Raw genomic sequence first — 13401 nt, 5'->3', positions numbered from 1 at the left:
GCGCAACTCAATTTTTATTCTAGGACGGGTTTTTGAAATGTATATTCCAAATTTTTTTTACTACTGGTGGTTTATTATACACAACTTCCTTTTTTCTATTTTCTTAGATGCCTGGACAAAAATTGTAAATTCGATTATTTTTTCCACAATCATTTACAAAAACATTAAAACTGGTGTCATAGGAAAGCGCACAGAATCATCTGCATTTTAGGTCACTGCAATGCGTACCTAATCAATATGTATATAGCACAGAAGAAATGTTTTGTTAGACCCCTCAAAATCGCTCAATTTCGTGTGGTAACGAAAGAGTTGGGAGGTGCAATTATTGGAGAAGCTCATAGCAAAGCTCCTCATGGATGCAGTAGAACCTCCTACACTGAAAAGGCTTGCTGATGCAGCTGAAGACCCTCAGCACAGATTTTCAAAGTGGATACCTGGGGAGCAAGTATCCAGCGGCCTTTAAGTAGAAGCTCCCACTTAGAACTGTTTCTTTTCAAGCGGTGCCCTTCAGCGCGGGCAGCTTCAGTATCTGTGCAGATTTTAACGTGCTCCTTCCAGCTCAATGGTAGATCAATTTCAAAAACTTCTCCGGACTTTTCTTCTAAGGACCTTGATCAAAATTCCATCTCAGAAAGGAGGTTGTGCAGCAGTGGCTCTGTACGAATCCGTACAGTTGCGCAAGAAAAGTGCCTTGGACTTTTCATCTGCGCCAGACAGATTCAGGCGGTTGCACACCACCACGAGCATTTCAGCCGAACAGCACCACTTCTTTTACTACTGGCAGCTGTTGAATGAGTCGGGCCAAATGCCAGCCAATGCGAGCTCATGGGTCAAAGAGGAACATTCTCAGGTACATGCAGGGCATTCCAGCCAAGTTTCAGACGCTCACTTTGTGATGCAGTTTCTGAAGAAGCAATAAGTATCCAGAAGGGTCACTCCTACATCACTGCCCGATGCAGCCCGTGCACTTTGTGCCGCGCATGCTCCCCCATATCGAGAAGGGCAGGGCTGACATGTTTTTTCAGCAGTCTTTTCAGGCTACTACATTATTCCTACATATTTCCTGTGTAATCCAAAGGAAAAAAAAAACAATGAAAAACCAATACAGCCCAAAGCCACCAGTAAAGAATTGCCATTCTAGCACTAAAGATCACTCCGCTCTCCGTAACCCTCAGAACTAGGGTTCGATTCATGTCCCATAGGAGCAAAAATTTTACAATTTGCAAAAAAAAAAAAACAATGGAAAACCAATACAGCCCAAAGCCACCAGTAAAGAATTGCCATTCTAGCACTAAAGATCACTCCGCTCTCCGTAACCCTCAGAACTAGGGTTCGATTCATGTCCCATAGGAGCAAAAATTTTACAATTTGCAAAAAAAAAAAAAAACCCAAGTCCACAGTCCAACCCATTCACCCAAACTCGCACAGTCCAACCCATCAAGCACAGAAACAACATAGGGCCAAGCACTGCAACAGTAAACCGACAGCCTTCCTGGCTCAGTTGTAAAAGTGCAGGCAAATGCTATCTACAGATCTGATATTTATCACTACCGATGAAAAAAAAAAAAAAAAAAAGAACAGCTGACATGAACACCGCAGCAGCAAAAGAAAATGAACCTCCACTTTGACATGGAAATCAAGCATACTTGTGCATCGTGCTGGGCAGATTATGCAAAAAACTTTGAAATTAGTTTTCATTGCCACTCAGTGGTGCGCGGCAGCTCTCCTGCTCACAACCGCATGCCCTGTCATAAAACACCGTGTGTAGTGTGGCAGGGCAGCAGGCAAACAATGAGCAACACCGCTGCCGATGTTGCCGTCTAGCAAAACAGCCTGAACATAACGCATGTGCAGACTGCGCCGAGGAAAAAACGTTCAGAAATGTTTTTCATAACTAGCACAAAGAATGTTGTAATGAAGGTAGCAATTCACGGGTGGTGAAACAAACGCCAAATGGTATTGTTACAATAGATCCGACGCAGAGCGAGACCGCATTTTTAGGCACCCGTTACCTTATCTTTCGCTTTCAGCACCACAGCTCGCTTACTCAGGTATGCGCTTTGTTACGGCTCCACGTGGTCCGCTCGCAAGTCACCGGGAGGGTGTTCGATTTTCAAACACTACGACCACGTCATCATTAAACATCCGACCATTAAAATTAACTCCGAAAAACCAGCAGAAAACGCGCGCACAGCGTACTTAAGCTTGTTTATATGTTGCAGAACAGTTTGCAAACACGGTGACGGCCCGCCAAAACTGACATGACCACACTGACACCCCAGCGTTATGACAGACATCAATTTCATACAAGCTTCCAAACGCCGTCAACAGGAAAAATAAACTCGATTACAACATGGCATAAGAGGTACGCAGACCACGCTGAACTACACCATTGCGAACCTTGGCAACACGTGCCGGCCGGCCTCGCAACATGGCGTGTGACACAACGCGTGCCATTTTCCGGCCACGCTATGACTTAAGCCTTACTGGCCTTACAGCGGTGCCACATTACAGTGGAAACTGTGAATAGGTCTCCAGAGACACGGCGGCCAACACAATTTGGAGGCTTCCGCGCCAGCTAAGCAATGAAGTCAATAATCAGTGCGCACCGGTCGAACTGACGCGGCGTGCTCACCTCCACTGAGATCAGAATCGTCGTTGAAGTCCAGATCATCATCGTCCTCCTCATCAAGATCATCGTCCTCAAGGTCATCGAGCGACGGGTTCTTCTGTGGAGAAGTCTTTTTTCCAGCCTGCGCGAAGCAGCAGTTGGCAATTTCAGGCCCGCCACACACAGATCCAACCAGAATCAGAAACACGTGGTCACAACCGAAAACGACGAAAAGTAGATTTTCTTACCACCGGCCCCTTGGCTTTTCCTTTCTGAGCTTGTGGGGTACCCTTCTTAAAAGCCATCTCGAGATGTTTTCCTCACAAACTAAACTTCTAGAGGCTTAAAGGCTAGACAGAGAGTACCAAGAGAAAGCGTCCGCCACCTCGAAAGCCCACCGAACAAAAATGTGGCTGATGGTGGGTCAATGCCGGCCAATGCCAGGTTGCCAGACGACCAGACGAGAAGCAGTTGCGTGAGCCGCAAGTGCGTGCCCTGGTGCCCTCTCGTCGTTACCTGGCTTCGAACGGTGAAACCTTCGGACACTTTTTTTTTTTTTAATCAACACAAATATTATTCTGTTAAAGATTCTGAACCAATTTGACGTCAAAACGTTTTACAGTAAAGCTGTTAGCATCTCGTTGGTCGGAAAATTCCCAAAATTCCTTCTTCATGACGCCGAGCGCATAAGGTCCCTTACTGCCCTTACCCTTACGAGCATGGAGTGCTTACGAGCGCATGCGTCAAGCTAGGCAGGACGTAGCATTTGCCGCCAGAGAAGCCGTGATAAGGCGCCTGTGAACAACGGGGACCTTCTTACGTGTTCCTGGTAACAGAGTTTCTCACTAGGAACTCTATGCCTGGTAAAGGCTAGGTGGTGGTGGTGGTGGCCCGAAAAATGGCGCATACCCACTTAGGGGGATTGGCCAAGAAGAGTTATGTTTTCATTAGAACAAATCAAGCGAGGCAAAATAATGGAGCAGAAGAAAGAAGGCTAGGTTTGCAGCTGCTCGCGAAAAGGGGGTCATTTCTTTTTTGTACATGCTTATGTACAAAAAATTTCCCTCTTGTTTATTTTAAATGGTTTATAGAGGTTTCAAGCTTTTAATAAAAATAATTAACAGAACTAAGTTATTTGTGAAAGAAAGTCTGATAGTCGGGCATGAAATTCTTGGCTGCTGCATGTTATTTTAACCATAACAAGAGCTGTAACCTTGCCGAAACTGCCAAAATCATGCCCTTGATAAAGCGGCACTTATAAACGCGGTATGCATGCGATGCATGTCCAAACGCCCAAACCGCCAAACTACGCATGCACAAGAGAAGCCAAAACAAATCGTTTTTTTTTTGTAGGATAGATGTAGGGCAAAATCACTACTACTCTTAAAAAAAAAAAAAGAAAACAGCGTGGGCAACGGGGACAAGACGAAGAGCAAACACAAAAACACAGTGCTCGTGTTGTTCACTCTTCGCCTTGTTCCGATTACCTGCACTGTTTTTTGCTACCAAAGTATGGACCAACTTTCCCAAATCTACCCTACCTCACGTAAAGTTCTGTTTCAGTTGGAGCGGTACGTAAAGTGCAGTGGAACGTTCATACAACCAGGTTGTGGTGACAATGCTATGTTGGGTTCATTTCGTTCTCTTGAGTGTGGAAATTTGGTTGATGAAAGTGTGGTGGAAGCTACGAGGTATGGGTTGAGAGACGGGACCGAGTCAGCGGGAAGTGGGCGATGCCAAGGGGGTAGAGGAGCTGGGATGGCAGGTAGCTCTGGAAATTGTTGAAGGTGCCAAGACACATGATATCGGTTCCTCGGTGGTGTCACAAATAAATGTGAAGTACCCAGGACTTAAGAAAAAAAAATTAGCAGTGGCTTAGCTCGGCTATGCCAGGATATACGTAGCGTGAGGTAAGGTTCAGCTGGTTATTCTTAGCTTAGCAGGAACGACAGAAATGTTCATTTAAGGGGGAACACTGGTCTTGAGGACCGAAAATTTGCCAAAAAAATAATTTTCTGTATTAATTTTATTTGCAGTCTACAGGCTTCAAATAATGCACCTGCAAAATATTATAGCTGTACTATAAGTATTTACAAAGCTGTCGCCCTTTGAATTTGCCTAAATGACCGTTTTCACGTTTCCAAACTTCGTTGTTTTCTCAGGACCAACTTTTTTCCCGCGAGATCAACTGTTGTGTACAATATCTTGGGATGTACAGGTTATATTTGTATCATTTTTGCTGCATTAGAAAGCATATTAACTGAACGGTGCAATAAAACCAATTTTTTATGCAGTTCATTTTACAAACACTGTGATAATTGATGACATGGCAGAAACAATGCTAAAATTACTGCTGTGGTACACAGTACCCGACCATTTTTTTCGGACTCCAAAACTTCGGACTTGCTGGATACTTTGGACTTTCCCGAAGAACCGCCGCCAGTTGTCCCATAGGAGTAATGACTCACAGATTTTTCGGACTGCTCTTTTATTCGGTCTATTTTTCGTTCCCCTCCAGGTCCGAAAAATCGGTTAGCTACTTAGTTGCCCTCTCTGGTCCTTCCAGAGAACAAAGGGATAAAAAGTATTCGAGTATTCCATAGGTAGATAATGAAAAAATTGCCTGAAATAGAACGGCATAACATGCCGTGCAACTCTGAACTTACACCACGTAGATACTGACTGCATATTTGTGCTCAGGATGTTAAAATACACTTAATGTGTAAATCTCAGGCACATAGGTTAAAAAATAACAAAAATGTCCTCAAGACCAGTGTTCCAGAAAGACCATACACATTTTAAAACATAATTGAAGTTTTCCTATTCTAGAAGAAAATTTCCTGCTATAGTCAAACCCAGTTATAGCGAACTGCAATATGCGCCATGATTAGTTCGATATAATCGAATAGTTCGATATTCCCGAACCCGCCTATAACGAGGTTAGTGTTACGAGTTCGCAATACACGGGAATTCTTTTGCCATCCCTGCATGCAGAAACCAACAAAATAAAGTATGTCATTAGCGTACACAAAACAATCGATTTATTTCAAATATTAAAAGCTACTTTCTGCCATAACACCTTAACTGCCTACTTGCAAAAAGAGCGGTGATTTTTGTTTTCCCTTTCAGCGTCAACTAGCACAGCATTCTTTACACGAGACATTGTTTGCACCAGTTCGAGTCCGTGTCCTTCAATATCGAAGTCTCCTCGGTGCTTTTCATCAGCATTACGACGGTACTGCTGACGGTGCCCACGTTCGAGGGGCTTACAGTGACGGCAGCGTCGTCGTTGTCGACACTTACAAAATCTTTGAAGGACACTCCTTTCGGCACAGCATCGGGAAGGCTGGCGAGCTGCCGTCTTGGTCCGGACTCACTGACTGGGCGGGTTCCGTCGTGAGTTCCGCGCGCCGGAAACAGTTACGGAAAGTGTCGGGCGTCATGTCACTCCATACGAGGCACAATGTCTCAGTCGCGGCCTTTGCTCAGTGGTCGCAGCCAATCAACATCTCAATCGCTGCTCCGAGACCATGCATTGTGGCGGCCATTCTAGGCACGCCGAGTTCGATATATCAGATGTGAAGTTCGTTATGAGGAATATGTTTCGCGTGTATTTTCGTAACTGATTTATTTTTATTCGATATATAGCATAATTTGCTCTATCCGGGTTCGTTATAGTCGGGTTTGACTGTATACAACTACATACATAAAAAGAAATCACAAATAAACCACAAAGTTTAGTTGTTTCTTTAGGTTTTGTGGATAATCAGATCTGGCAGTCAAAGAGTGAAAACCTACTTTGACCACGTAAGAAGAACACACCTGTGACTATGTGTGCAAGTTCGTGGTAAAGCTTTACAGCCACTGATGGGCAATTTTGAGTTGCCAACGTAAAACACCATTTTTTGTGAACAACTTAGACAAGTGCTTTGAAATGCAGTGTGCTTATACAATGCCATTTTACATACATTATAGACTATAAACAGGCCCCCAGCCGGTTATTAAAGGGACCCTGCAACACTTGTTATCGACTACTAGTAATGTATTTTGGGATAAAGTCTATTGTCCCAGAAATCTCCTCCCGCAAGAATTATGAAAATCCGTTCACAATTAACGAAACTACGCGCGATGAGAAATCGCGCATAATCGTTCCCTCTCAACTCGACCGCGGGCAACGCGACGAAAGCTGCGCGCTCTCTCCCGGAGACGGGGGGGCGGCTCGCGGCGTTCTCTTCGGCGGCCTTCGATATATCACATGCCGGGCAGTTTTCTCCTTTTCTCCGCCACGCGGAGGGGCCTATTTCCAGTCTGGTGCCACAAAAAAGCAGGCATGGGTGCCTGCTCGCAAGTGCGCGCTCGGGCTGGTAGGGCGTTTTTGAAGCAATAAACGTTTGAAGTCGAGTGGTCCCGTTGAAAGGGAAGTATTGAGCTCATCACTCAAACTCCGCGCGCACTCAAAACACAAAAGAAACGGCAAAACTGTGCCTACAGGTTCAGGCATAGAAGAGGTTCGTACACAGCGATGACGACGACGGAAATGGGAGAATCTACCCGCGAAGTTGACCAGTGACAGCCGATCGGGCAGCCATGGCCTATGTGACGTCCCTCAGGCCATGCATAATGAGGACAACTGAAGAGAGAGCGGTTTGTTTTTCCGCGTCTTTCACATCGATTTGCGCGCTCACCGCTTCACGTGCACGTGTAATATTTGGCTCAGGTATTCCTGGCAGTGTAATCTAAACGTTGCGCAGGTTTTCTTGCACTGTTCAAAGAGTGTTGCAGGGTCCCTTTAAGATTATTAGTTCATGGTGGTACCGGAACCTCATTTTAAGTTACCACTGCTGCTGCAGTGATTCAGGGACTTAAGTTACGTTGAAAACATCTGTAGGCACATGTTAAAAACGTTCATGGCACAAGGCAGCTCACCCTGTTATGCTTTAAACAAATACGCATTATAACAGCTTGTGCAAAAGCAGCAACAGGACTGCATGGTAAGCGATAAATAGACCACTGCTTGTAACAGTTTTTTTATTGCTTTTGCTAGTGTAAAACAACGATAAAAACTGCCATACTAAATGAACACAATAAAGCTTAACAACTGCCCAAGAATAAATAGTCGGTTCACTTCACCGAGACCTGCATGCACATACAAGCACTGTGTCCAGCAATACGACTAAAACCCTCGAGAAATACCCAATTATAGATAAGAAATATGTAACTTTTGACCACATGAAAGCAGGTGCCAGACATTCAACTTACAGGGTAGCACAATGGCTCAGAAATATTTTGCTATAGTAGCAATTGCCCTTTTCTCCTCACCCCCCTATAAAACTTAAAAAAAAAAAAAAAACGTAACTTCGGAAACTCCAGTGGCCAAGACCATAAATTTGTTCCTGTTCTATACTTATGATCACGGAGAAGTAACTAAGCTACCAGAAACTCATGAAGTAGTACTTTAACAAGCATGTGTAAAAATGACTCACAGGCCCACAAAATGCACGGGTCAACACAGCCCATACACACAAAATGCATGAATGCAATTCGCACACCTCCACGGCCGATAGCCCCTGCTTACTGCTTATGAGAAGTGACTCCAATCAGCCATGCCTCACTAAAATGCATACACGATCCTTGCATGTAAATTGCAGACACCAGCGTACAAGCACTCACAGTTTTACTTGCTCGTTTCTGTTCGTTGCTACTATTAGCAGTGGACACTCACAAAAGCGCATTCAACTGCTCCTCTACAAATGCAGGTACTTTCAGTCAAACAACACTACTGACCTTGAGCTATGCTGCTCATAAAGTGACAATATGTCTTCCCTAGTCCATTCTGATGCCTTTATATTAACAAGACTGCACACCCCACGGGCGCAAAGTGGTAATGCCCAAGTAGAATGATGCACAGTGCAAACAATACAGCACACTATTCTGTGATGGCCCGTGACAGCCTATTGCAGGCACAGTGAACTGGTTAGACCGCAGAGTCTGCACTAAGCCTGCAACTGCATTGTGCACGACTCGTGCATAATGGCCTATACAGCTCACAGACAAGGTATCCACACGGACAAAGAAACGTCAGGCCTGAAATCAGTCAGTTTGCCAACCACTTAATCAGTGAATTCAGTAATCTGAAATACGTTTTTTTAACCTCGATAATCGCTTAGAAGTGGGCCTTGTAAAACAGAAACCAATAGTTTTGTCACAACTGCTGCGGGTATCTGTAAAGTCTTCACATTAGGCAAGCGTATGTGCAGGGCCTAGATTACTGATGGATTGATTTTATACACGGCTTGCTGGAATGGCGAAAGTAAAAATCCTATTGCAGCAAATTGTGCAAAGATGGCAGCACAGCTTTGAAAGTGTTACAGCTGCTAAGCGCTCCACATAAAAGTAGTCAGATGATTGTCACATCAATTCTTCTTTCTTTCTATTTTTTAACGTTATGTTGGTACTGGTCCCAACAGCAGGAACAAAGCTCTGTGCTACTGTTTTTGCTAGTCCTCCTCTCGATTTCCTTTTCCATGCATCATTTCTACTATGGTATTTCTAGGAGTGTACATATACCATCACGCTTAGACATAAACGAATCACCACATACAGACTTTAACATCTTGGTTTGCGCTTCCTTCTCATTTCACGCATTACCTGCCTACAAAACAAAATGGAACTCCACAAAACAAGAGAACTAAGAAGCACTTCTGTAATTTAACGCAAATCTCTGTGATCACCAGTTTCATTTGAGAAATGCTACCATGAATATATATTGACATAATTCACTTCATCAAGACGTCATGTCCCCCTCCAGCAGTGATGGGTATGAGGCATTGAATGGAACCTATTTAGAAACAATTTTGACTGCCATGGTCTCAACTGTGTGTAATGGCGAAATTTTCTGTGGGTCAAATGTGAAGAGCTCTGTGCCGTCGCCACTTGCAATATGCACATGCCGGAAACTGGACCATCGTATGGGTTCTTGAGGCAATTCAAACAAAAATAGCAAAAATAATAACAACACTGGCCTTCTTTTGTCCCCTCTTTGCCCCTTGCCCTTTGCCAATCCCACTGCTTTCAGACTGTCTGTGGAGGAACGAATGGGACAGGCATTCATGAATGTTTACTTTCAAGGCCCATACCAAGGCTAGCGTCTTGCTTCGACACAAGACAGTGGCATGGCAGGTGATGAACCCCCCCTTCTCTTCTTCCCTTCTGGGCTCTCTGCGATCAAAGACAAAACTGATTGATGCAAATGAATGGAGCTCTATGCTTTCTGCAACCCACCAGCCAGTCTTGGCTAGTGATTTATGGTTTACGGGCAAGTAGAGACTTGTAAGGCAAAAATTAGAACACCAAATTTCGGCTTCAGTACTACTATGAAGACAACAATTTGACAGTAATTCCTGCTCAACAGCTCTCAGGTTAAAAGCACTGATACTTAGCTAGAATCTCACATCCACATTTGAGGAGGTAGTTTTTGATGCTGTCACAGCCCTATGGCCCACCTTGATGAACATTTGTAGAAGCAAGCCCTTTAAAGGCACAGACCACCAATTTTTGTCGAATATATTCTCTTTATTCTAAATGAAAGGGCATCACTCTGAAACACCTTAACCCGAAACGATTTTGCTGATAGCATTCTAGAGCTTATGAAATCGCAATTTTTGGATCTACCAGCCATTTGTGTCCCGCCAAAAGTAATGGCGGAAACTACGACAGTGAGCTGTGCTGCAACATACTTATAACTGCACGCAAGATTAAAAGAGGTGTTTAAAAATGTGTCCTTGGCTAAAACAACAATATGCAACCTTTTCTATTCCTTTGCGAAGTTTTTGAATCACGCATTGAAATCGATGGAATTGTTTTGCATGTAAGGTAGTGTCTTGTTAAGCCACATGTTGCCACCTTCCAGACTCCTGATATTTTAGTGCAAAATTAAAATTATTTCTGCCTGTTTATTTATAAATCCGTTGTAGTTACCATAGTATATAAAATGCTGGCTTTCACATGAGCTGGAGGACATGCACTTCGCAAAATTCGGTCGCCTGTCCCTTTAAGATGATGGCGACAAAGTGACAGCTACAGGACTTTTGGCTGTTAACCAAAAGTGGAAAGAAAGCTAGTGCACTGAAGTGGCTATCAGCTACAGCTCTTACCGCCTTCTAACTCATATGCGACACTGACCCTAAGCAGTGCCTTTGCAGCATAGGGGAAAAACGACTGTGCACTGCATTGGTCCAATATTGCAAATTGCTAAAAACAGCAAGAAGAAAATCCCGCCTGCTTGACCAAATTTTACACATGCAACCAGTAAGAGAATTGGGAACCTGTTTACACAGCTTTGCAGCTAAGCCTACTAAGACCAACCACCTTAGGCAACTTGATAGAACAATTCAGATTTTCTAGACCTCCCTCGCCACAAGCTTGAGATCTGGTTACACCTCATTTACCCAAAACCTATCTAAGCAGCTTTCTCGCCCAGGTCACTAAACATGCTTATAGCTGAAACATGGGTGTGGCCAATAAGCACTTGCCCGAGATCGCCCTAGCTCTCCTCAGCAATAAACATAGCCGAGTGCTATGGAAGCAAGCAAATCATTCGACATTTGCACAATACACAAACCCAGTTCAGATTAACAATGTTAATTTTAGAACACCTGCCTCTCTAGTTTGGATGTGGTGTGAAAAATGCTACACGAGGGAACTGCGCACTATGTACTACTACCGCCAAGTGTATGCGAAGGAAGAGAAAATAACTGTAACGCTCGGGTACACGCGGTCCGCTTCATACGACGGACGCTGGTGTGGATAAAGAGGCATTTTTCCCACCTTTTACGCCACTTTGCCAACTCATACCGACCTTTATTTTAAGAAATAAAGGTTGCAAAGGCCCAACCACTTATTGAACAGACTCAAGCAAGCAGGAGGGTACTGGTGGGCGGGAGCTAACCTCTGACGGCCCCAAGCAACAGCACAGTGCCAGCGTACGAACCGCGAAAAGTCAAAGTCCAGGTGGCTGGCGGGCTGTCAATGTGAAGCTCCCATCAAGCCGACGAATTTGAAAACACACATGCAGTGGTGACCGAACTCCCGCTTTCCTCGCCCGCTTTCAGTGTTTTTCAGAGCCACATTGTCACTTTGCTCCTTTTTTTCTCGCCTTTTTGTCCATTGCCTCGTCGTACTGTTGTTAGTTTGGCTTCCCCTTCCGCCAACACTAGGTTGCGGCCTTGGCAATGTCACACTCTTGCCTTTTCCTCTCTCAATTTGCTCAGCCACATCAGCCTTCCCAGCTTATCTCGCATGTGCAAGGCACAGGGCTGGCAGGCTAGCACTGGACGGCATAGGGGTCGTGTGGTGCATCGCGCACGGCTGGCGGGAGAAGGGCACAAAATAGGCTTTTTTTTTTTCAGAGAATTGGGATTTCAGCTAGGGGTTTGCAAATTACGTGAGAATGCTCAAAATATAGTAGTTTAAGTAAGTTCTTAGCCCACCTATTGTGTGAGACCGTCTACTAGGGCAGCATTTACCCGTACCCCAATCATACAACACCCTGGTCATACAACGCTTCTGCGCGGTTCCTTGAAAGTTGTATTACCGGGGTTCCACTGTATTTCTTTTTTTATTGTCATGCGTTGTGATTTTCATGTGCACTCAAATTTAAGTAACTTACTCGCAGCACAACTGCCAAGCAGAGATATAACGATGCTGAAATTGTGAGCCTTTTGTTCTTTTGTTCTGTCTTTGCCCCTAATGCTACACACAGGCAGGGCAACAGTGAAAGTGAAATGCAACATTAACACTGTTGTTTTCAAAAGAATGAGTTGCTTTTTGCCGACCACGTTTGCAACCACTTTATTCATCCGTTACAACTTGGAAAAATTTCCATGACGCGGGACTTTAGTTGGGAAGCATGTACTATTTCATTTTCCAGGCAGTTTTTCTTGTGTTTGTTTTGACCTCTAGCAAGGGAAGCATAAAAACAAAACTGAACAAACGCCACATGATGCCTGCCACTGAGCCCACGAGTACAATACCCTTGTTGTGCAAGGAGGTGAACAGTCCAGCAAATGCAAAATGTAAACGAGCCAAGGAGACAACTCAATTCAATGACCACGCATGGGACTAAACCTAATAAAGCCATCCTGGACAAAACAAGGGTACAGCCTAGAACCTGCGGCTAAACTGCAGCTGACGGCCAAAGCTGTTGGCCACCCCGCCACTGTTCCGGTATTTCCCCCAGGCTCCGAAGGGCATGACAACCGCCGTGGCATTGTCCTGGGAGGCAAAGTGCATGGCCTGGTCGGTGACGAAACCCGCTGCCTCGGCGGGCGAGTTGCAGCTGTTGATGGCGTCCACAATCTCCTGGTCGGACATGGCACAGTTCACGCCATCGGTGGTGAGAATCACAAAGGCATCCTTCCCATGTTTGACCTGCGTGAAACAGCACGCAAGTTGTCAAAGCTGCACGCCAGTACACAATAAAAACGTTTTTAATGCGATAGCTTAAATTAGTGTCTGTTTCGACAAATGTGCAGCAAGCTACACTATGGATAGTGTGTGACGACACGCATGGACAGTGTGTGATGACCGTCTAATTATGTGAACAGCAGTGTTGGATGCACAGCACAGAGTCTGTTTCACTTCATACTATCATGTTTGTCCCCACTCTCCTCTTCCCCGTCTCATGCCTTGAACGCAGGTGCACATCCAGGGGGACATCTGGATGTTCCAAGACCGCCCCTTCAAACTTTCCCTCTGTGCCACGCCTCGTATCCAAAATATGACAGTCGGGA

The 13401-nt window shown here is 44.8% G+C and overlaps 2 protein-coding genes across 4 annotated transcripts in view; both read right to left on the bottom strand.

Moving 5' to 3' along the window:
* The window catches only part of LOC144140976 (uncharacterized), a 32771-nt gene extending 29701 nt beyond the window's left edge, over nt 1-3070 (bottom strand). For 2 of the 3 annotated variants that reach the window (XM_077672461.1, XM_077672462.1), the window contains exons 1-2: nt 2860-3070; nt 2636-2753 (exon numbers count right to left, since the gene is read on the bottom strand). In XM_077672461.1, the coding sequence (XP_077528587.1) occupies nt 2636-2753; nt 2860-2916 (175 nt within the window). In that variant the 5' untranslated portion in view covers nt 2917-3070. The remainder of the gene's footprint in view (nt 1-2635; nt 2754-2859) is intronic. The other variant, XM_077672463.1, reaches the window with a different exon arrangement.
* A 4555-nt stretch (nt 3071-7625) lies between these two features.
* The window catches only part of LOC144140975 (protein phosphatase Mn(2+)-dependent 1K-like), a 32318-nt gene continuing 26542 nt past the window's right edge, over nt 7626-13401 (bottom strand). Inside the window, exon 5 of the mRNA XM_077672460.1 lies at nt 7626-13039. Coding sequence (XP_077528586.1) covers nt 12773-13039 — 267 coding nt within the window. The 3' untranslated portion in view covers nt 7626-12772. The remainder of the gene's footprint in view (nt 13040-13401) is intronic.

The sequence above is a fragment of the Haemaphysalis longicornis genome, unplaced genomic scaffold, assembly GCF_048455015.1.
Source record: "Haemaphysalis longicornis isolate Haplotype H1 unplaced genomic scaffold, Haemaphysalis longicornis Haplotype H1 scaffold_58, whole genome shotgun sequence".
Lineage (NCBI taxonomy): Eukaryota > Metazoa > Arthropoda > Arachnida > Ixodida > Ixodidae > Haemaphysalis > Haemaphysalis longicornis.
This window is presented reverse-complemented; position numbering and strand designations above follow the sequence as displayed.